The following is a 22126-nucleotide window of genomic DNA, read 5'->3' on the forward strand; positions in this document are numbered from 1 at the left end:
CAAGGATCAAAATTCTGACCATCCCTGTTTACTACCTTCCACATTCTCCCTCACAATCTCCTTTTCAACTAACCCTTTTGACCAAGTAATTTATTTAAAAATAAAAATGAGATCATTTCAAAAAAAAGAAAAAGAAAGTGAAGGTAAAAGAATGAGGAAGTAATGTTTGATCAGCAATACTGGAAGAAATGCATTTCTTCAGGGGCATTTGCTTTGGAGTACAGTGAGGGTGTCTTTTCCTCTAAGACGGTAATGAAGGATTTGTGAAAATATTGATATGGTCGGAAAAGTGCTTAATAGAATGTTCCTTTTTAGTGATAGGCCCTTATTCTGGGGGTAACAGGAATGCTTTCTGACAACAAGTAACAATACCTAACTACCATTAGCTTAAACAAATAAAGGCTTATTTTTCTCACTTTAGAAGAAGTTAAGAGGTAGATAACCTTGGAAGCTTTGATTTTGTGGCTTAATTGTGCCCACTCCACTAGTCTCTTAAGCCCTTTCATGCTTCCCTCCTCATGGTCTCAAAGTATCTACCCGCGCTGTGGATACTGTATCCACATTAAAGGCAGAAAGAAGGAGAAAGGCAGGGGCACCAGTCATATCTCCCTAATCGGGAAAGAAAAAGCCTTCCCAGAAGACTTTGTTCTTGTTTATTTTGGCTTTAATCATGTTGGCCAGAACTGTGTCACATGGACACCCCTAGTTTGGAGAGAGACTGGGAAAGTTAAATACTTGATTTTCTAGCCTCTATTCAATGAAAACAGGCAAGGCAAGGGAAAAAGGCTTAGCAATGAAAATTTAGTCAGTCAGTAATGTCTGTTGCAGGAGAGAAACTCATGTTCTCAGAGGGAGACAAAGAAGATTGGGCTATTGTCATGACCACCTCCAGCCTTCTCTACATATATTCTTGCCACTGTCTAATTTTTGTTTTTCCAAATTGTATCCAAAATGATCTGTTTAAAGACACAATCCAATCACAGTCTCCTCTGCTTAAAAACCCCCTCATGGATTTGCATCGTTCTTAAGAGAAAGACTAAAATCATTGTATAACTGTTTGCCTGAGGCTTTCCTCAACTGTCTACATCAAAAACGAACAGAAGTGGCATAGTCTCACAGCCTTGAGGAATGACGTCAATGTTTATATCGTCTTGGCCGGTTCTGGTGAAGTTAGTCTCCACAGTGAATCGCGCTGAAACAATTCTACTTCTGCCACCGGGACGGTTTTCTAGACCAGGGCAGGGTTTCCTAATTTTGAATGCATGCTAACGTCATCTGGTATGCCTCCTAAAATTCCCATAGTGTAGTCTCACTTCAGGCCAATTGAAATGGAATGTCTGAGAGTGGGCATAGACATAAGTCATGGTGTGATGGTAAGTGTAAAACTGTGTGCTCTGACGTCAGAGAATCCCTGATTTATAGTATTTGTCAACTTCCATGGTATCAATACTTCCACCACAGTGATTTCAGGCTACAACATGAAGTTTCTGAATGAGCAGTTGGGAAGAAATGCCTAGTAGCATGTTACTATTTAGTATTTTTACCATACAGATATAATAACATAAATAACTTCAAGAATTTAGATAAAAGTAATATTTAATAACATAGGAAGTAGAAGTCTTTGTTTTTAATATAATTTCTTTGTAAATTTATATAATTTAATTTTGATTACTGACTGTTTAACAATTAAAAATATATTTAAAATTTTCTCATGTGACTCTAATGTGGAACACTTTTCGAAATTAGCATTAAAAATGCTGATGCTAAAGTCACATGCCCAGAATTCTGATTTAATTATTGTGGAATGATGGCTGAAATCAGGATTTTTTAAAAGCTTCCCAGGTGATAAGAAATGTGCAGTAAACATTGAGAAAGCCATTGCAGCAGTGATTCTTAGTTTGGTTTCCAAACTGGCAATATCAATGTCACTTAGGAATTTGTTAGAAATACAAATTCCAGGAAACCCCCAGTGCAGACCTACTAAATCAGAAACTCTGGGTGTTCTTCCAGTTTCACTCCAACACATGGAAAGCTTAGAAGTCATTATACCTGTCTTGTAACAACAACAAAAAAACTTGGACAAACTGAGAATTAAAACTTTTCTTAGAACCAAGAGAAAACTGAGGAAGCACGGCAAATTGCCACTCTAAAATCTAGAGAGAGACAGGCTGTCTAGAGATACACGATTCTCAAGATTTGCTTTCCATAAGCTGGAGAAGACAGAAATGATTAGTTTCGTTAACTGCTGTAAAGCTGCGAGCTTACTATTATGTGCTCCCTGGGGACTACAGTCATGGGTCTTTATATGGGTTTTCATTCCAGGAATCCACTACATTCTCTCAAGGAAGGATCTGCGAAGACTATAGTATCGGTTTTGAGTAGGGAAGGTATGGCGTAGTCCCTTCTAAATGCCCCAGACTCTTCTTCCTTACAAAAGCCTAGTCTCCGGGATTAAAGAAAAAAGTCAGATAATAATTCTGAAACTGTATCACAATGGGGAAGGGAATTCTACCCTAGCATCAGTCTTCCTTTCTCATCTCAGGGAGGAAAAAGAAAAAGAAGAGAGCAGGGGTTTCAAGGCTTCTGTTTGGAATGCTATAACCAGGTAGAGGAGTAGGTGACAGGGCAAGAAAGCCGTACCTCGGAGTAGGGCCAGAAATGTTTATGTCCAACACAACTCTGCATCATGGGCCCACGAAAATGACTGAGTCTTATGTCATTCTGAAATAATTCCCTTCCCCCACACCTTACCACCCACCAACAAACCTCTGATGGATAATAATACTGGATTACAGCCGAAAGACTTGCAAGACACAGTTTTTCTGAGGTGCAGTACAAAGAAAAGCTGGTAAGTACAAACCTACTAGCCACGAGGGGATACAAAAATAAGGACACTAGTGGAATTTGAAGCCTCTGGTATTTATAGATAAAATAAACATTAAATATAGCCAGACTCCTAGCTTGATTAACATAGATTGTTATGCTAACATCCTGTTTATCTTAGTACCTGTTACCTGAACCACCTAGTCTGACTTTTAACAAAAAGTCTTAAAGTATGAGAAAGACGTGGAATAATATATTTTGAATATATCAAGGAAGCATCAAAACTAGACTCAACTATGACACAAATTTTGAAATTACCAGACAGAATTTAAAATAATTATTATTAATATGTTAATAACTAGAGGAAAAAGTATATAGTGTGCATGCTGTGTAACATCAGCAGAAACGAAAATACAAAAGAATTAACAGAAAATGCTAAATAAAAAGCACAGTAACAGAAATGGAGAAATTCTTTGCTAGGTTATCATTAGACATGACAGGGCTGAGGAAAGAATCAGTAAATTTGAGGACAAGGTAACGGAAACTTCCCAAACTGAAATGCAAAGAGAAGAAAAGAATAGAAAATAAAAAACAACCCACAACAGACATCGAAAAACTGTGAGGCAATATCGAAAGATGTAAAATGCATAATTTGATTATTAGAATGCAGAAGAAGTATTTGTAGTAATAATGGTTGGGACTATTCCAGATTTAATGACAGGCATCAAACCACAGAATCAAGTTCAGAAAACACCAATCAAGATAAATATCCAAATGAAACAAACAAACAGAAGTAGTGTTACCGAACAAAGGGTCCGAGGGGGGGGCAATACTTGGCCCACCGAGGGATGCCAAAAACTGCTGCAGAAAACAGGGACCCCTCCCAAGGACGATACACTAAAATCTTAAGGTCCTTCTGTCCGCCGCCAATTGGAAACACATCTCNTTGGGACTATTCCAGATTTAATGACAGGCATCAAACCACAGAATCAAGTTCAGAAAACACCAGTCAAGATAAATATCCAAACGAAACAAACAAACAGAAGTAGGGATATACTCAAGCTGTGGATAACCAAGGACAAAGAGAAAATCTTGAAGGAAGCCTGAGGGGGGAGAAGCACCTTACTAACAGAGAAACAAGGGCAGAATGAACTTAAAGATAGAATGTAATCTTTAAAATGTTGCCAGAAAACACAGGCACACTAGAATACTATTTCAGCAAAGTTATACTTCAGAAGTGAAGGAGACATAAAAAGTTTGTTAGACAAATTCTGAAAAAGTTCACTGCACTGAAAGAATTGTTAAAAGAACTTCAGGCAGAAGGAAAATTATAAAGGTCAAAAACTTGGGCCTACATAAAGAAAGGATGTGCATTAGAAAAGAAGTAAATGAAGGTTAAATAAAATCTTTGTTCTTGATCTTATTCTTAATCTACAAGAAAGCTAGTTGTTCAAAGATATAATGGAAACAGTTTATTAGATGTATGTAACATATGGATAAGTTAAATGAATGAGAGTATGGCACAAGGGGTGGAGGAAAGAAATTGGGAATACTCTGTTATAATGTACCTGTGCTACATGTGAAAAGGTGTAATGTTATTTGAAGGTGTAGGAGGTTATTTTTAGATGTATATTGTAAGTTCCAAAATGAACCACTAACTTGTTTAAGAAAATATATATGTTATGCCAAGAAAGAAGATAAAATGAACTTACTGAAAATGTTTAAAAATGAGAAGTCAGAAAAAGAGAGAAACAAAGAACAAAGGAAATAAGCAGAAAACAAACTCAAACATGCTAGAAGTTACATAAATTTCACAAAAAAAGATATAATCTGAAACATTTATGTACCTACTTCAAAGCATGAGAATATGGGCAAAGTTGATACAACCAAAAAGAGAAAGACAGATCTGCTATTGTGACTAGACACTTCAACATCCTCTCTTAGTAACTGTTAGATCAGGCAGGCAGAAAATCAATAAGGATAACCTGGATAGCACTATCAACCAATTTAATCTAGTTAACATTTATACAATATTCCATTCAACAACATCAGTATATATATTCTTCTCAAGCTCACATAGATTCACTAAGATAGAACATATTCTGGACCCTAAGGACACCCTCAACAAATCTAAAAGAATAGAATACAAAGTATGTGCTCAGGCCACAACAGAAATCAGAAATCGGCAACAGACAGCTGGAAAATTTCCAAACATTTTAAAATTAACACAATTCTAAATAACCATGGGTAAAATATATCTCATGTGAAATTTAAAAAACATTTCAAACTAAACAAAAATGAAAATACAATTTATCAAAGTTTGAGGGATTAAGGAAAATCGGTGCTTAAGGGGAAATTTATAGTACTAAATACACTTATTAGAACAGATATAAAATTAATTTTATACAACTTAGGCTTAGAACAACTTAGCTTTTATCTTAAAAAACAAGAGAAAGAAAAGTGCATTAAATCTGAAGCAAGCAGAAGAAATAGTTTTAGAATAGGAATCGGTGACAGTAGAGAAACACCAATGAAGCAAAATCTGGTTCACTGAAAATACCAATAAAATTGATAAACTTTTACCTAGACTAACAAAGAAAACATACAACTTGCCAATATGAGAAAGAAAGAGGTGTCATGACCAGTGATCCCATGGAACAAGAAGGAAAATAAGAAAACAGTACAATGACTTCTATACCCACAAATTTTGAACTTAGGTAAATTGGACCAATTTTTTTTAAAGACACTATCAAAACTCACTTGATTAGAGATGTATAGTCTGGCCCTGGCTGTTATAACTCAGTGGATTGAACACGGGCCCGCGAGAACCACATAATCACGGTTCAATTCCCAGTCAGGGCACATGCCTGGGTTGCAGGCCAGTTCTCAGCAGGGGACTCACGAGAGGCAACCATACATTGATATTTCTCTCCTTCTCTCCTTCCCTTCCCCTCTAAAGATAAATAAATAAAATCTTTAAAAAAAAGAAATGTATAATCTGAATAGCTTTCTATCTATTTAACAAATTGAATAGTAGTTAAAAATACCTTTCCCCCCAAAATATCAGGTTCAGATGATTTTCCTGGTCAACTCTACCAAACATTTAAGGCAGAAATATTTTTATTTTTTTTAAGATTTTGTTTATTGATTTTTAGAGAGGGGGAAAGGTTGGAAGAAAGAGGGGGAGAGAAATATTGATGAGAGAGAGAAAGATTGATTAGTTGCTTGTTATAGGCCCTCCTACTGGGGATTTAACCAGCAACCCAGGCACGTGCCCTGCCTGGAATCAAACCAGTGACTTTTTGCTTCAAGGAATGACACCCAACCAACTGAGCCACACTGGTCAGGGCTTTTATATAGCCACACTATATAAAAGAAATACTTTTATATAGTTTAGCAATTTCCAACTTTTTTCACTTCATGGTACACATACACTAATTAATAAAATTCTGTGGCACACCAAAAATATATATTTTGCCAATCTCACAAAAAACATAGGTATAATTCTGACTCATTCCTATCAGATAGTTATTGTTATATTGGCTGTTGTCATTGTTTTATATGACAGTTTAAGGGGAAGAGGTCTGTATTCCTGACTAAATAGTCAGTTATTGCATGTTTTAAAAATACTCTCAGCTCACAGGCGTGCCATAGTACACTGCTTGAAAAGAGCTAATATAGTCTAGTCCAGAGAACAGGTAAAGAGGACACATTTACCAACTAATTTTATGAGGTAGCATTAGCCTAATACCAAAACCAGATCAAGACATTATAAGAAAATTATAAAGCCAATAACTCTCATGAAACATAAATGCAAAAAATAAAATCTTAGGCAGTGTTGAGTGAATGAAAAGGCAAGCCACTCACTGGGAGAAAATCTCCAAAAATTACATATATGACAAAGAATCTGTAGCCAGAATATACAAAAAACTCTTAAAACAACAATAAAAAAGAGCAAAAGAGTAGAACAAAAACTTTACCAAAAATATAAATATATGGAAAATGAGCATATGTATTCAGCTTTACTTGTAGTTAGGGAAATGCAAATTAAACAATAAGATATCATTACACATCTGTTGAAATGGCTAAAATGTAAAAAACCTGGCAATACCAATTGCTAGCAAGGATCTGAAGCAATAGGAACTTTTGGTCATTACTGATGGGTCTACAAATGGCACAACAAATTTGAAAGACAATTTGGCATTTTCTTACACAACTAAACATCGTTTTACCATATAATCCAGCAGTTCCACTCCTAAGTATTTTGTGTGGATTTAAAAATATATCCATATAAACACCTGTATTCAACTGTTTCTAGCCACATAATCATAATCACAAAAAATTGGAATCAATTCAAAATGTCCTTCAATAGGGGAATGGATAAATGAACAAGGGTACATCTATACAATGGAATATTATCCAGCAATTAAAATAAATGAGCTATAAATCTGCACAACAGCATAGATGAACCTTAAATACTTACTGTTAAGTCAAATAAGCCAGTCTGAAAAAGCTAGTGTGTTTATGATATTCTGGAAAATGCAAAAGTGAAGAAACAACTATTGTAGATCAGCGGGACTTGGAGAGGGTTGAACAGGTAAAACTGAATGCTCTAGGAGGGTGAAACTATTCTGTATGAAACTGTAGTGGTGGAAACTATGCATTTATAAATCCTAGAAACTTAACAGCACAAAAAGTGAAATTTAATCTACATTAAAAAAAAAGAACAACAGGACTTCTGGTCAAGATGGAGGCATTAGGTAGATATACTTTGCCTCTTTGCACAACCAAAAGTAGGATAACAACAAATTTTAAAAACAAAAAATAACCAGAACTGCCAGAAAATCAAACTGTATGGAAGTCTGACAACTGAGGAGTTAAAGAAGAAACATTCATCCAGACTGGGAGGAGGGGTGGAGACAGGCAGCCAGGGTTGAGAGCACACACAGCAAGGTGGCAGTTGGAGGACCAGGTGGTCTCACATTTGTGTGCAGATAAAGCAGGAGGAGCAATTAGAGAGCAAGGCAGACTGTGCAACCCAGGGTTTCAGTGTGGCCAAATAAAGCCTCAAAACTTGTGACTGAAAAAAACTTGTGAGGGTTGCAGCTGCAGGAGAAACCACAACCACTTTCCTTACAGGAAAGTTTGTTGGGGAGACCCATGGGGTCCTAGAATGTATATAAACCTATCCACCTGGGAGTCAGCACCAGAAGGGCCCAATTTGCTTGTGGGTAGCCGGGGAAGTGGCTGAAAGCCAGCTGAAAACCAAGCAAGTGGCATTGTTTCCTCTTGGACCCCTCCCCCCGACACAGTGCCACAACACAGGGGCATGGGTTGCTCCACCCTGACTAATACCTAAGGACCTACCCCTTACTACGTAACATGCATGCTGAAAACAACAACAATAACAAAAAGGCTTAAATGAAAAAATGGCGAAGTACCAAAAATAGAACTAATCGATGAAGAGATATCCAACCTATCAGATGCAGAGTTCAAAACACTACTCACAGAAATGGTTGAATATGGTCACAAAATAGAAGAACAAGTGAAGGTTATGCAAAGTGAAATAAAGGAAAATGTACAGGGGACCAACAGTGACGGGAAGGAAACTGGGACTCAAATCAGTGATTTGGAGCAGAAGGAAGAAATAAACATTCAACCAGAACAGAATAAAGAAACAAGAATTCAAAAAAATGAGGAGAGGCTTAGGAACCTCTGGGACAACTTTAAACATTCCAACATCCCAATCATAGGGGTGCCAGAAGGAGAAGAGGAGAGCAAGAAATTGAAAACTTACTTGAAAATATAGTGAAGGAGAACTTTCCTGCTTTGGCAAAGGAAACAGACTTCCAGGAAGTCAAGGAAGCTCAGAGAGTCCCAAAGAAATTGGACCCAAGGAGGCACACATCAAGGCACATCATAATTACCTTACCCAAAATTAAAGATAAGGAGAGAATCTTAAGATCAGCAATAGAAAAGGAGAGAGTTGCATACAAAGGAGTTCCCATAAGGCTATCCACTGATTTCTCAAAAGAAATCTTGCAGGCAAGAAGGGGCTGGGAAAAAGTATTCAAAGTCATGAAAGGCAAGGACTACATCCAAGATTGCTCTATCCAGCAAAGCTATCATTGAGAATGGAAGGGCAGATAAAGTGCTTCCCCAGATAAGGTCAAGTTAAAGAAGTTCATCATCATCAAGCCATTATTATATGAAATGTTAAAGGGACTTATCTAAGAAAAAGAAGGTAATCAAAACTGTGAATAGTAAAATTACAATAAACTCACAACTATAAACAACCGAACCTAAAACAAAAATAAAATAAGCATACAACTAGAAGAGGAATGAAATCACAGAAATGGAAATCACATGGAGGGTTATCAGCAGGGAGACGGAGAGGAGAAAATGGGGGGAAAGGTACAGAGGATAAGAAGCATAAATGGTAGGTACAAAATAGACAGGGGGGCGGTGAAGAATAGTATGGAAAATGGAGAAGCCAAAATGTGTACAACCCATGGACATGTACTACGGTGGGTGAGGGAATGCTGGTAGGAGAGTGGGTACAGGGTGGAGGGGAATAAAGGGGAGAAAAAATGGGAGAACTGTAATAGCATAATCAATAAAATATATATTTTTAAAAAGTACAATTAAGAGACTAAAGGACACTTGAATGGAATACAGACTGTGACAACAGAATCTAGTCCCTTCTTTTACAAATGTATGACATCACCTCTCTGAAAGAATGGAGGTTGTTGAGGGAAGAAGGCATAGACATAAATGGTGTAGAAATTATGTAGAGAGTGTAAGATTTAAAATGTGGAACTCATATAAAGCAGTATGCTCTGGTTGATAAAGTCATTTTTCATAGGGGTATGGGTAAACAATTCTGAACCATTATACCTGTGTACTAGGTTTGAACACATAATAAATAGAAGGCAGATGGTGGGAAGCAGCTTTCATAATATTGTTGGAGTGGGACCTAACCAACAAATCAGGGGAGAACTGTTGAATTACAAACGTGTTACTGGATGGGAATCAGAGACATTAGTGTGGACGCATGTTTAGCTTAATGGAGATCCAGATTGATATGTGTATATATACATGGGTTAGTATAAAAACAAATATTCCCTTGCTCTGTCTGCTAGGAAGAATGTCTGAAGGCCTAGAAACAATGGTATTCCCATAGCAATGGCTAAACAGTACCAGATTTTTGTTTCTAATACCATTCTCCAATAAAAGGAACCAGGGATCTCTGGAGAAATTATGGATCCTGGGGCTGCAGCAGGGAATTTATAAGAGGACCAGAAAGTAAATGGGAAAAAGCTATAATACACAAAATGGTGGGGATATATGAAAGAGACACAGCAGCCAACACAAACAGCTTCAATGTTCAAAGGTGGAAAATTTCAACAACAAAATAAGTAGTGTAATATTGGATTGTACCCCAAAATATAAAGTAAATACCCATGAGTCCATACTTACATAAATAAATGATTGAACAGGTAAGTAGATTGGGGAGAACAGACAAATCTCCTGTACAAAAGAATTCCAAAAATTTTATATAGATATTCCTCCCTCAAGAAGGTGGAGCTTAACTCTCCATCTTGTTTAAGTGTGGTCTTTTCATATTGATTGCCTTCTAAAAGTGTATTGGAAACAGAGGAGAGAAGAGGACTTGACAAATATTACCTCAGTTTAAGGGTAACATCATCAGTGGTAAGTCATGCTGATGGCATATACCCCTGGTCATACATGATGAGAATGACACTTTACCTCTGTAATATTCTTTCCAGAAATCCATAACCCTTCTCTAGACACTGCCACTAGGCAAACCCAAATTGAAGGACATTCTATAAAATACATGACCAGGACTCCTCAAAACTCAAGGTTGTCAAAAACAAGAGAAGTCTAAGAACTGTCACAGTCTAGAAAAGCCTAAGGAGATATGGTGACTACATGTAAAGCATCTTGGATAAAATCCTGGAAAACAAAAAGGACATTAGTTAAAAACTAAGAACACCAAGATAAAAGATAGCTTTGGATAATAATGAAGTATCAATATTAGTTTATTAGTTATAATAAATGTTAACAATAGGAAAAACTGGGTTCAAGCAAATTTTCTTTACATATAAAACTATTCTAAAATAAAAATTTTATTATATGTTTTAAAAATGTCTAGGAGTGAGTTCCAGCAATCTTTAATATACCTTCCAGGTGATTTTAATGCATGCTGAAGTTTGTGAACCATTGCTTTATTGTTCAATCAAAAGGAAACTTATTAGAAAAGCTTGTAATTTTTTAAAAATGGATTTTATTGAAAAGCTTGTAATTTTAGTGCAAGGTATGGACCAAACAGCATCGTATACACAGATGGTCTCAGTGAATAGATGAATAAGTAATAGATATCTTTTTGCAGAAACTCACAAAGAAAATATCTTGACTTGCATATAATTTATTTGTGAGGAGGGGTAAGAGTAAAATGCCTTTGTGACTCAATTGTGTTCAATAATTGTATCTCACCAACTCTGGCCTAAGTAGAAATCAATGAAGGCTTCACAAATGACTGTCTATTAGGGTCTCCAAAGGTAGCCAAATAAAGCATTTCCTTCCTCCACTCAGTTCTGAATTAATTGAAAAATATGGTAAGGGTAGCTATGATAGATAGGAGCCAAAATATGATATAACAGATAAAGGCCTGCTGTTGAACTTCCCAATTTGACAAACCTACCCACTGATTTGTCAAAGGATCTAGACCACTCCAGGCCCATCCCAACCGTCTTAAGGGATATCATGAGTATACTTGTGGAGAGGAGCCAAGATTGTCACACTAGAGCTCCGTCTTCCTGGAAGAACTACCAGGAGTAGAGAAGATGTGTTCTCTCCATCACTGACAGTAAATAGCAGCACACCAGGCAAATTAATACATTTTGATGCTTTTCCAGGGGGAGAGAGATATGTAGTCAAGATTGAATTGTAAGCCCATTTTAGACTTAGGGGATCTGATCCATGAAATAGATTCTATAGATTCTATATGGGGGAGTTTCTGGCAATTTCTCAATGTATACCAAATTTAAGCAACATTTTGACAACGGTTGATACAGAGATGTAGGCCAAAGTTTTTTTTGCCAATGTAGGGCTTTGTCTACGAATGACAGTTACTCTATCACTCAGTAGAAGACTGACTAGACTATTTCTTTCCTGGAATTAGTGGAATCAGTAACTTCTATTTTTTCAGGTTATAAAGAAGGTGTTTTTCTCAGGCTCTGGGCCTTCTGAAGAGGAGACTGAGCCTTAGTTTCCAGAAAGTGTATACCCTTAAGTTTTTGGGTTTTTTCTTTTCCAAATTTTTTGTTGTTGTTCAGTTACAGTTGTTCCCATTTTCCCCCCATTAAGTTTTGTTTTTCTAAAGCTATTCAAACTTTACCCTTCCCAAAGACTCATGCAATGCTGCCTCATACCCTGTTTTTAACAGAACACATTGAACTCTGACCTCTATACCTTGTCATGGCTCTTTATTACCCACACAGCCAAGTCCAAACTCTCCCAGCCCTGAATGGAATTTTTGAAGGACTTTGGACCTCTGACTAGCCTAAATGTGTTATTTGTGTGGGTATTTGAGCCTATTTTAATTCTGTATTTAACCAGAACTTCCACTGGAGAGTCTTTAGTTCCTATCAAAGATGATTACAGGTGAGCTATAATCGAAATCAAAAGAAAACTGATAAGAAGGCCAAAAAACAAAAAGTTGTTGATACAGACTAGAAATTAGCTTAAACTCAAAGAAGGGTTGCATACTATTTCCGAAAAATACACTTGCCCATATTCTTGAGTCGTATCTACGGTCACTGATCCCATTTTCCCTTTTACTACTATGGAGTGGATGTAATGGGATGCCCTAGGCATTAAGACTACAAGTATGGGATTGGAATAAGCATATTGTTACAGTAGGAGCAGAGACTGCTTATGGGCTGTAAGATCAAGTTTGGCTTTAGAGGGATTGAATAGGCTACCTCTCACAACATGGCCAGTTCCTTGACCATGTAAAGCCACTTGTAATGTGTGATCTATCATGATAACTTGTGAAATGAAAATTTAAGGTAGTAATTAGTAAATGATTTTATCGTGTATTTTAGATTTACGAGTTATGAGGAAAACACCTGAAAAAATTATAACAAAAGAAGACATGGAGAAAATTGTAGAAATAATACTCACAGAGACAGAAACACTGAGACTATTTAACCTACCAACAGTCATGATTTCTGTAGAAGCTGAAGAAGCTGCGAAAGTAATGTATGTATGGTACACCTGTCTACATTACTTCTGTAATTTAAATGCTAAGACAGAGCTTCTTGTTCTTTCTTTCTGTCCTGGGGGATTACTGGGTAAATACTCTAGTGCATGTGCCTGGCAAAATTATATATTATATATGTGCCTTGTGAAATTATAGTGTTTACCTTGTATGTACTTTTTTCTAGAGGAAGAACCCATAGCTTTACCATATTCTTTTAAAAGTGGGAGAACTACTAAGTTAAATTATAAAAGAAATAAAGGAAGCTTCCTAGTCTCGANGGTACACCTGTCTACATTACTTCTGTAATTTAAATGCTAAGACAGAGTTTCTTGTTCTTTCTTTCTGTCCTGGGGGATTACTGGATAAATACTCTAGACTAGTGCATGTGCCTGGCAAAATTATATATTATATATGTGCCTTGTGAAATTATAGTGTTTACCTTGTATGTACTTTTTTCTAGAGGAAGAACCCATAGCTTTACCATATTCTTTTAAAAGTGGGAGAACTACTAAGTTAAATTATAAAAGAAATAAAGGAAGCTTCCTAGTCTCGATATAGGTTTTAAGGATTTTTATGCATATATAAATTTTTTTCAATTTAAAAAGAAAGGACTGATAATTTTATATTCAGAACTGAAAAAAGAAATGTATGTTATAGGAAAATAATTGATTTTACTGTATTAGACAGGATTTTCCATTTTTCTTTATTAATGAATATAAACAGATTACTAGTTTTTGCCTCATATGGTTTGAACCACTGTTGTTAGGTGCACACACATTAAGGATTGTTGTCTTTGAAGACTTGACCCCTTTATCACTACGTGATGTCACTCTTTATCTCTGATAATTTTCCTTGCTCTGAAGTCGACTCTGTTTGTATTGATATAGTTACTATAAATTAATTATTAATGCACTTATTCAGATTATTTACTTTCAAATATAATTTGAATATGGTTTATGGTACTAAAGATCCACTAAAATAATATTTTGGGCATTATTCTTACTGAAATATAAAATAGAGAATTGTTTGCACTATAAAAATATAAGCACATAAAGGGCAACTACAAGGACCAAATGACTTTGTTTATTAGGGATAAAGAAAGTAATTTCATAATGATAGGAAGGTATAATAATTCTAAACTTGAATTTTCCTAATAAAGTAACCTCCAAATACATGAAGCAAGAATTAGAAACTTGACAAGTATCCCATTAAACTAAGATATTTAAATATACCTCTCTTATTTATTGATAGGTCAACCAGATACAAATTAGTGTAGATATAGAAAATTTGAACCAAAACTGTAATTTAATGGTTTTACATAGAACTTTACATTCCACAATTAGAGAGCACATACTCTTTTCAGGCATACATGAAAAATTTATAATAATCATCCATGTACAGAGCCATGAAATAGTTTAAAATTTTTCAAAGAAGTGATATTATACAAAATAAATTCTCTAACCGCAGTGGAATGAAGAATAAAAATCAGTAACATAAATCTTAACTAAATGATAGACACATTCACATACACATTTGGAAGTTGACAAATTCATTTTCTAAATTCTTCATGAATCAAAAGACAAGTCATTGAAGAAATTTAAGGAATACTTAGAACTAAGCAATTATGAAAGTAATACTTATAGGATAATATAAAATTAAGTAGTACTTTGAGGGAAATTTATAGCTTAAAGTGTTTATATGAAAGTTCATAAAATCCATGTAGGGATAGTGCTAGCGTATTGCTGGCGGGCACTGAAAGTGGTAGTGGGGCTGAGAGGTACAGCATAAAAAATTCCTCTGTTGGTGGCTTAATGCAGTCTCTTCCCAAGGAGTTTTACGATCTCTTGCTTTCAGCACAATCCACACTAGGGAGGTGATTTAAAGAAAATATATAATGTAAAGAGATGGTATGTGTGGTAATAATTAATTTTTATTAATGAGTTGAATATCCTTTCTTTTTTATAGCCAGAGAAACAAGGATTATGAGAACCTTTGTAGAAATAGATTAGGCAATGACTTATATGTGGAAAGAATGATGCAGACTATTAATGGAGCACCAAAGAATAAAGATGTCCAATGTGACAAAATTATAAAGGAAGACAAAGGTAATTTATGTTTTATTCTGCTTGATAAACTATCATGTTTTAATATGCATTCTTTCAGTCTGTCAATTAACAAGTAAATGTTAAAAATAATGGAAATAATTTGTCCAAATCCCAACAGTAACTGGGTACTGTGATATATGACTTTCAGAATCTGACCAATAAGTTAACAAGTAATAAATATAGATATAGAAGATTTGAATAACACAATTATCAGTGTTGCTTTTTATACAAACTATATCATATAACTTTGTACTCTTCAAATGTTTATGAAACTTTACAGAATTGCTTCTGTTACAAAAAATAGCAATTACAACTACAGTAATACCATTTAAAATGTGCTAAACACTCAAATACCACATACATAGTGCTATATACTCTTCAGTGAATGGTATATACTTCACAAAAAAATTTTATTAACATAATAAAAGACAGTTTAAGGAGTTTGAATACAGATCAAGTCAATGTTAAGGTCTTACTGATTTTTTAATGAAAGTAAAAGAGATTTAGAAGTCAGAGATGGAAATCAAAATATTATCTTTATTACTGATAAAGTTAATTGAAAAATATAGTTTTAAATCTGAAGCTAAGTGGACTTTCTTCAAGGAATATATACCTTCAGAGTAGAATTTACAAACAGTAATTGGCACAACTAGACCTCCTCTGTAGAAGTGAGAAGAGACCAGAATGCACACATTCTGCAAGTGCACAGACCTAATGAAAGAATCCGAAAGTGACTGAACTGTAATTCCTTCTACACTCTTCTATAGAATTAGTCACTTCTCTTTTCTTGGTAGTAAGTAAATGAGAGACATAGGCAAGAAGTGTTAATTTAGCTGAAGTTTCTTCTTTACAGGTTCACACAAAGTGAGGAAAAATTTTCCCACCCAACAGTATATATATATAGTAATTTATGACAAAAGGGGCATTATAGATAAATAGATAATATAACAAGTGTATTAGTGTTTCTGGCTAAGTTTTGAAAATATAGTTAAATCTTACAGCTTTGTAGGTTTCATAAAGCCACTTTGTCTTCTAAATATATTATACTACAATAAAAAAGTTTTAAATAAAATTTATGTGATATGATCTTGTTTTATTAAAAAATATATATATTTAATGACATGCAAATACATTTGTATGTGAATCTGGAAGGACATATACCAGAATGTTAACAGTTATTATCTCTGAGTGAAAAACATACAAGTCATATTAACCTTCCTTTTTTATTTACAGTGACCATATCTTTTTACTCAGTTAAAAAGTAAAATTATTTTTCTGTAATTGTGATATAGCCAAGTGCTATTCTTTAATAGTCTGATTTAAACTGCTAATAAGAAGCAATGTTTTTATTATTGTAAAGACTATTTAGACATATCTGAGACTCAAAAGTGCTTACAATACAGGTATAAATGGGAATACTTTTTTTGATACTAGTTAACATAACTCTAATAAGTTTCTAACAGTGTAAAATTGGAAGTTTATAATCATTCATTATTTATTATTCCATCTTGTAGATGATATTATGGTATGTGGTTTGAAATTTTTCTATTTCTTAGATTAATTTAGACAAATAAACAAATGTGAAATTACCAAAAGTAAAGTTGCCAAGGTTATTATCTTCAAAGAAACAACTGTAAATCACTCTAACACTTTAAATATCTTATTATAACATGCATATTTGTCTATGTAGCAATTATTTTATTAGAGGCTATATAACAATATATGTGTACATGCACAATCTAATAAACTTTCAGTTAAGGGAAGAAAAACAGGTTAGGTAATTCAATATTCAAAGACAACTTCTTTCTATGGTCTTGTACTGTATGAACATGGAAATTATACCCTTTTCAATTCAGCAAAATATACTGAGTATTCTGTGTATGATTTTGCTACATACTATTAAAATAAGTTCAAAAGATAGAAATGTTGTTACAAAATGTGAGCCAACACTCCTACTAATTGAAAACATTGTTAAACATCAGAGAGCCTTCATTTTACATTATGAAAATAAAGCTTCTAACGATGAAGTAGTTGCATATATTAGATCCAGATCCTGTTTTTATTTTCAGGGGAAAATTCTTTATTAAATCACTGTACTTTAATTGGAAGTTTAGTAAGTTTAGCATGTGAGAATATATTGTTATATGGTCACTGATAAAATAATTGCTACATAAGCCTTTCATTTTTATATTAGCAGTGAAGGGCTGGGAGCATTTTTTTGGAGGCATTGTAATATTTGCTCATTTGAATAAATAATTTAAATAGAACTTAAAAGCCATACTATTTTCCCAGTGTTTTTAGATCAGAGTCTGTCATTTTCCCAATATGTACGATCTTTCAATGTAAGTATATAGGATTTTTTTGATAAAATGGAATTGGATGATTACAAATAAAAAGTTCTATAGACTGTAACATGTTGTGACATGTTAACCATAGTAAAGACACTTTAAAATCTTGTTATAACATGATTGTCTGGGCCTGTTATACATGACTGTATAGCAGTCCATACCACTGACAGCCTCATGAGGCCTTGCTGCACCAGGTTGGGGTGAGGGCGGAGGTGTGGGGGTCAGAGAGGACGAAGAGGGTAATTTGGTGCTATCACTAACACACTGAAGTATTGGTAGCTGCTAAAAGTATGAAGGGTAAGGATCTCTTAAGGTGTCTTAATAATTTATTTATTTTTTATTTTTATCTACTTCCTGCCATTGTGGTTAAAAAGCAGTACTTTTTTCTAGACAGTAGATATTCTTATCTTAGATTTTGCTATGACAACTTATAAGCTACAAATTAGAATTTGGTTTATAGTAATTTTTGCCTTTCTGTCTCTTAGGCATAATGTCTACTGCTTGGGATTTGTATGATTCTTATAATGCTTTAGAGATTGTATCTGCACCAGTAAGACACTCTGTAGTTGAGTTAAGTACTAAAGCAAGTGTACCTCCTAAAGATCAAGACCAAAGAGGAAGTACTATAGAAAAAAGTAAGTGTTCGGTTTTTTGAATGATGTTTCCACATGGCATTTTTTTTTTTTTTGCTTGGTGCCACTGTTACAGATGTTTCCCATTGCCCCCTGCTTCTACTTTGTTGTCTGTGTCCATAGGCTGGGAATATATGCATATACATTCTTTGTCTAATCTCTTCCAGGCCCCCCCACTCCCTTCCTTGTGAGAGGAGTTAATTATCCCTTTATCAGATGTCATTGGTGAATATGTTCTCTCCTATGATGGGTTCCCTCTACATTTTGTTATGGTTTATTTTGCTGTGAGCAAGCTTTTTAGTCATGAAACCATAAAAATTCTGGAAGAAAACATAGGCAGTAAAATCTCAGACATTTTGCATAGCAATTTTTTTTGATGATGTATCTCCTAGGGGAAGAGAGACAAAGGAAAAATGACATTTTCAATGAATTCTTATTTTAAGCCGTTACAATATTTTTTTTTGGTAGACAATGAAAAGTGTTTTTGTGTCTATATTCATGAGGGATAATGGTCTGTATCTTTTTTGTACCTTCTTTGTCTGGTTTTTGAAAAACACACTATGATTTCTCTTTTTAAAAACATTTAAAAATGTTAACTTTACTGCCTAGGATATAGTCTATCATGGTATTTGTTCCCAGTACACTTGAAAAGAATATGTATTTGATGTTCAATGGATGTCAAGATGTTTTGGTTGGTGGTGTTGAGTTCTTTAGTATCCTTCCTGATTTTCTGTCTAGTTATGCTATCAAACCTTGAATTTGTCTCTTCTTTCAGTTCTATCAGTTTTTGTTTTACATAGTTTACAGCCTTATTTTTTTACTGTATAAACATTTAGGATTACTATGTCTTCTCAGTGCATAAAGCTGCTGTATGACTCTGGTAGTTTTTTTTACTCTGAGGCCAGATTTATTGGATTTTTATGTGGGCACTTCTGTTTACCTTTTGTTGCTTGCTCAATATATCTTTTTTATTTACCATTTTACTTTAAGCTTACATATATTGTATATTTCAAATAGGTTTCTTATGGACATTACATATTTGGGTCATGATTCTAATCTATGCCAGTTTCTCACTTTAATCAATATATTTAGACTATTTGTATTTAATGTAACTATAGCTACAGTAAGGCTCAAGTCTGCCAATATTTGTTTTCTATTTGTTCTGTCTGGTTTTGCTTCTCTCTTTTCCCCCATCATTTATGTTGGTAACTCAAACATTTTATTTTACAATTCCACTTTAATTTATTTAATTATAATGTTTTTTGAGTTTTGTCTAGCTTTTTTAGTGTTGCTTTATATATGGCATTATACATACATAGCATCATAATCCACTTTTGCTCATTAAAGTATAGAAATCTTACCTGCCTTTGTATCCTTTTACTCTTCCGTATTTATATGTTTCCTCCAAATATCTAGTAGAAATATTTTTACATTTAGAACTATGTCAGACCATAGCTGACACTATCAACCATCAAACATAGTTAAGAAACCTCAAGAGAAGGAGAGCGTATTGTATTTATCCACGTTTACCTGTTCTGTTTTCCCTTTGATGTTTCAGTATTCCTTCTTTTATCATTCCTTTCTGTTCGTAGAACTTCCTTTAGGCATTCTTAGGGAAGATGTACCGGCAGCAAATTCTCTTAGTATTCCTTTATCTGGTAGTACTTTAACTTTCCCTTTCATCTCATTGAATACTTTCAGAGGGTATAAAAGTCTGGGTTGAACAGTTCTTTTCTTCCAACACTCAAATAATCTGTGTTACTTCTTTCTGGATCCCATGAGTTCTGGTGAGAAATCTGCTGTTATTCAGTGCATTTCCCTTTATACAAGGTGTCATTTGTTTCTCACTGCTTCCTTGATTTTTTGTTTTTGTTTTCACTTTCCAGAACTTTGAGTATAATGTGTCTTAGTGTGATTTTTTTGTATTTATCCTTTTTCAGTTTACTTTGTTTCTTGAATCTGTATGTCATTCTTCTTTGCTGAATTTTGGAAATTTTCAGCTATTATTTCTTCACATACTGTTCAGTCCCTTCCTCTTTCTTCTCTCCTTCTGGCATGCCAATGATCTGAGTGTTATTTTGTTTGTTTGTTTGTTTCTCTGGGGTTCTGTTTATATTTTTTTCAGACACTTTTTCTTTCTGTTTTTCAGATTGGTAATTTCTCTTGTTTTCTCCTTAAGCTCACTGACTCTATTCTGCTGTCAGACCACCTGTTTAATTTTAAAATTTTACTCATTGTCTTTTTCAGTTCTAAAATTTTCATTTGGTTCTTTGTTGATTTACTAAGATGTTTTATTTCTTTTATGGTGTTTTCTGTTATTTCACTTGTTTCAAGTGTGCTCATAAATATTTGTTAAAACATTTTTATGATGACATAATTTAAACATCTGCCATCTTAATATTGCTGTGTATTGATTGTCCTTTTTTTAAATTTAAGCTGAGATTTTCTTGGTTCTTGGTATGGTGGATGATGTTTAATTGTAACCTGGAAATGGGGCATTATGTTATGAAAGTCAGGATCTTCTTGACACTTTTCCTTAGCAGGCATTATTTGACACTATTTTGACAAGGGAAAGAGGAGTTCAGTGCTTCAGTGCTGTCAGGCGAGGTTGAAGTCCGTGTTTTCTACTTGGTCTCCAATGACATTAAGGGATGGGGTCTTCTCCTTACTGCTGGGTGGAAGTGGGTGGGATCTCTGGCTTCCACTGATAGCTCCATGATTGGGAGGGATAGGGAGTCTGACTACTGTCCCATAAGAGGATTCAGTTGACACCACAGAGTGGGAGTTGGCCTCATTACTGTTGAGCAGTGATGTAAGTTTTTATTTACCAGAGTAACTCTGACTATTCTATTTAGGAGGAGGGTCACCTTGTTACTTCCAGGTGGGTGTGAAATTCCATGTTTCCCAATTGGTCATTATGTTTGATAGGTGTGAAGGTCCTGGTTCCCCACTGAGCCTTCCCTCACACGACATCTACTGCAAGGCTGGGAGTTTGGGATACTTGTTATAGCCTGGCACAGGTAGAAGTGTAGGATCCTCACTTGGCCTTTATGACATGGGTATTTTTTCCCATGGTGTTTGTCTGGAATAGAGTGGTTATACATAAAAGTTTTCTTTCTTGCAAGGTTGTCTTTTTCCTGGTCCTTTGGCTAGAAAGAGGAGGCTTCTTTCTAGACTTTTCTTTGTTTGCATCTATTTGTGTTTCCAAGTTGCTGTCTTCTTCAGCTCCATGTTTGGAATATATGTGGCAATAAGAAAACGCCGAGAATTCACAATTGTCATTCCTTGGGCCCTGAGGACTCTGGTTGCTTTGTCTTCTTCCAAAGACTTTTAAAGCTTTCTTATGTTATGTGTGTGTCTATATATTTTTCTTATGTCAGTCATATATACACATATTCCAGGGTTTTTAGTTGTGTTTGGGAGGAGAAACAGGCAAAAATGTGTGGCATCTTCATGGATGCAGGGCTGCCCTTTTTATTTGGTTTTTAAAGTAAGAGTATGCTAAGTCATGTGGTCCACATCCCAATTCCTGGAACCTGTAAATATATGACCTCACATGGCAAAAAAGACTTTCCAGATGTGATTGAATAAAGATCTTCAAAGGAAGAGATTATCTTGCATTATCTGCATGGGACCTATCTAATCACATGTGTACTTAAATGTGGAGGACCTATCCCAGCTGTGATCCTGTAATGCTGCTGACTTTGAAGACGAGAGAAGGGTGTGGGTAGCCTAGAAGCTGAAGATAAGGAAATGAATTCTCCTCTAGGGCCTCTGAAAAGGAACATAACCCTATGGCCTTCTTGGTTTGAGCCCAGTGAGACCTGCATCCAGAGCTCTAACCTACAGTACTCTGAGTTAGTAAATTTGCATGTTTTTAATCCACTGTTTTTGATCATTTATTATAGCATCAATAAGAAATTAATGCAG

The 22126-nt window shown here is 34.8% G+C and overlaps 1 protein-coding gene across 1 annotated transcript in view; it reads left to right on the forward strand.

Moving 5' to 3' along the window:
* DNAI4 (dynein axonemal intermediate chain 4) overlaps nucleotides 1-22126 on the forward strand; it is a 72459-nt gene that overhangs the window by 24804 nt on the left and 25529 nt on the right. The window contains exons 5-7 of the mRNA XM_037042870.1: nucleotides 12954-13110; nucleotides 15077-15216; nucleotides 18050-18199. Coding sequence (XP_036898765.1) covers nucleotides 12954-13110; nucleotides 15077-15216; nucleotides 18050-18199 — 447 coding nt within the window. The remainder of the gene's footprint in view (nucleotides 1-12953; nucleotides 13111-15076; nucleotides 15217-18049; nucleotides 18200-22126) is intronic.

The sequence above is a fragment of the Sturnira hondurensis genome, unplaced genomic scaffold, assembly GCF_014824575.4.
Source record: "Sturnira hondurensis isolate 20B ecotype Veracruz unplaced genomic scaffold, ASM1482457v3 Scaffold0000648, whole genome shotgun sequence".
Taxonomy (NCBI): Eukaryota; Metazoa; Chordata; class Mammalia; order Chiroptera; family Phyllostomidae; genus Sturnira; species Sturnira hondurensis.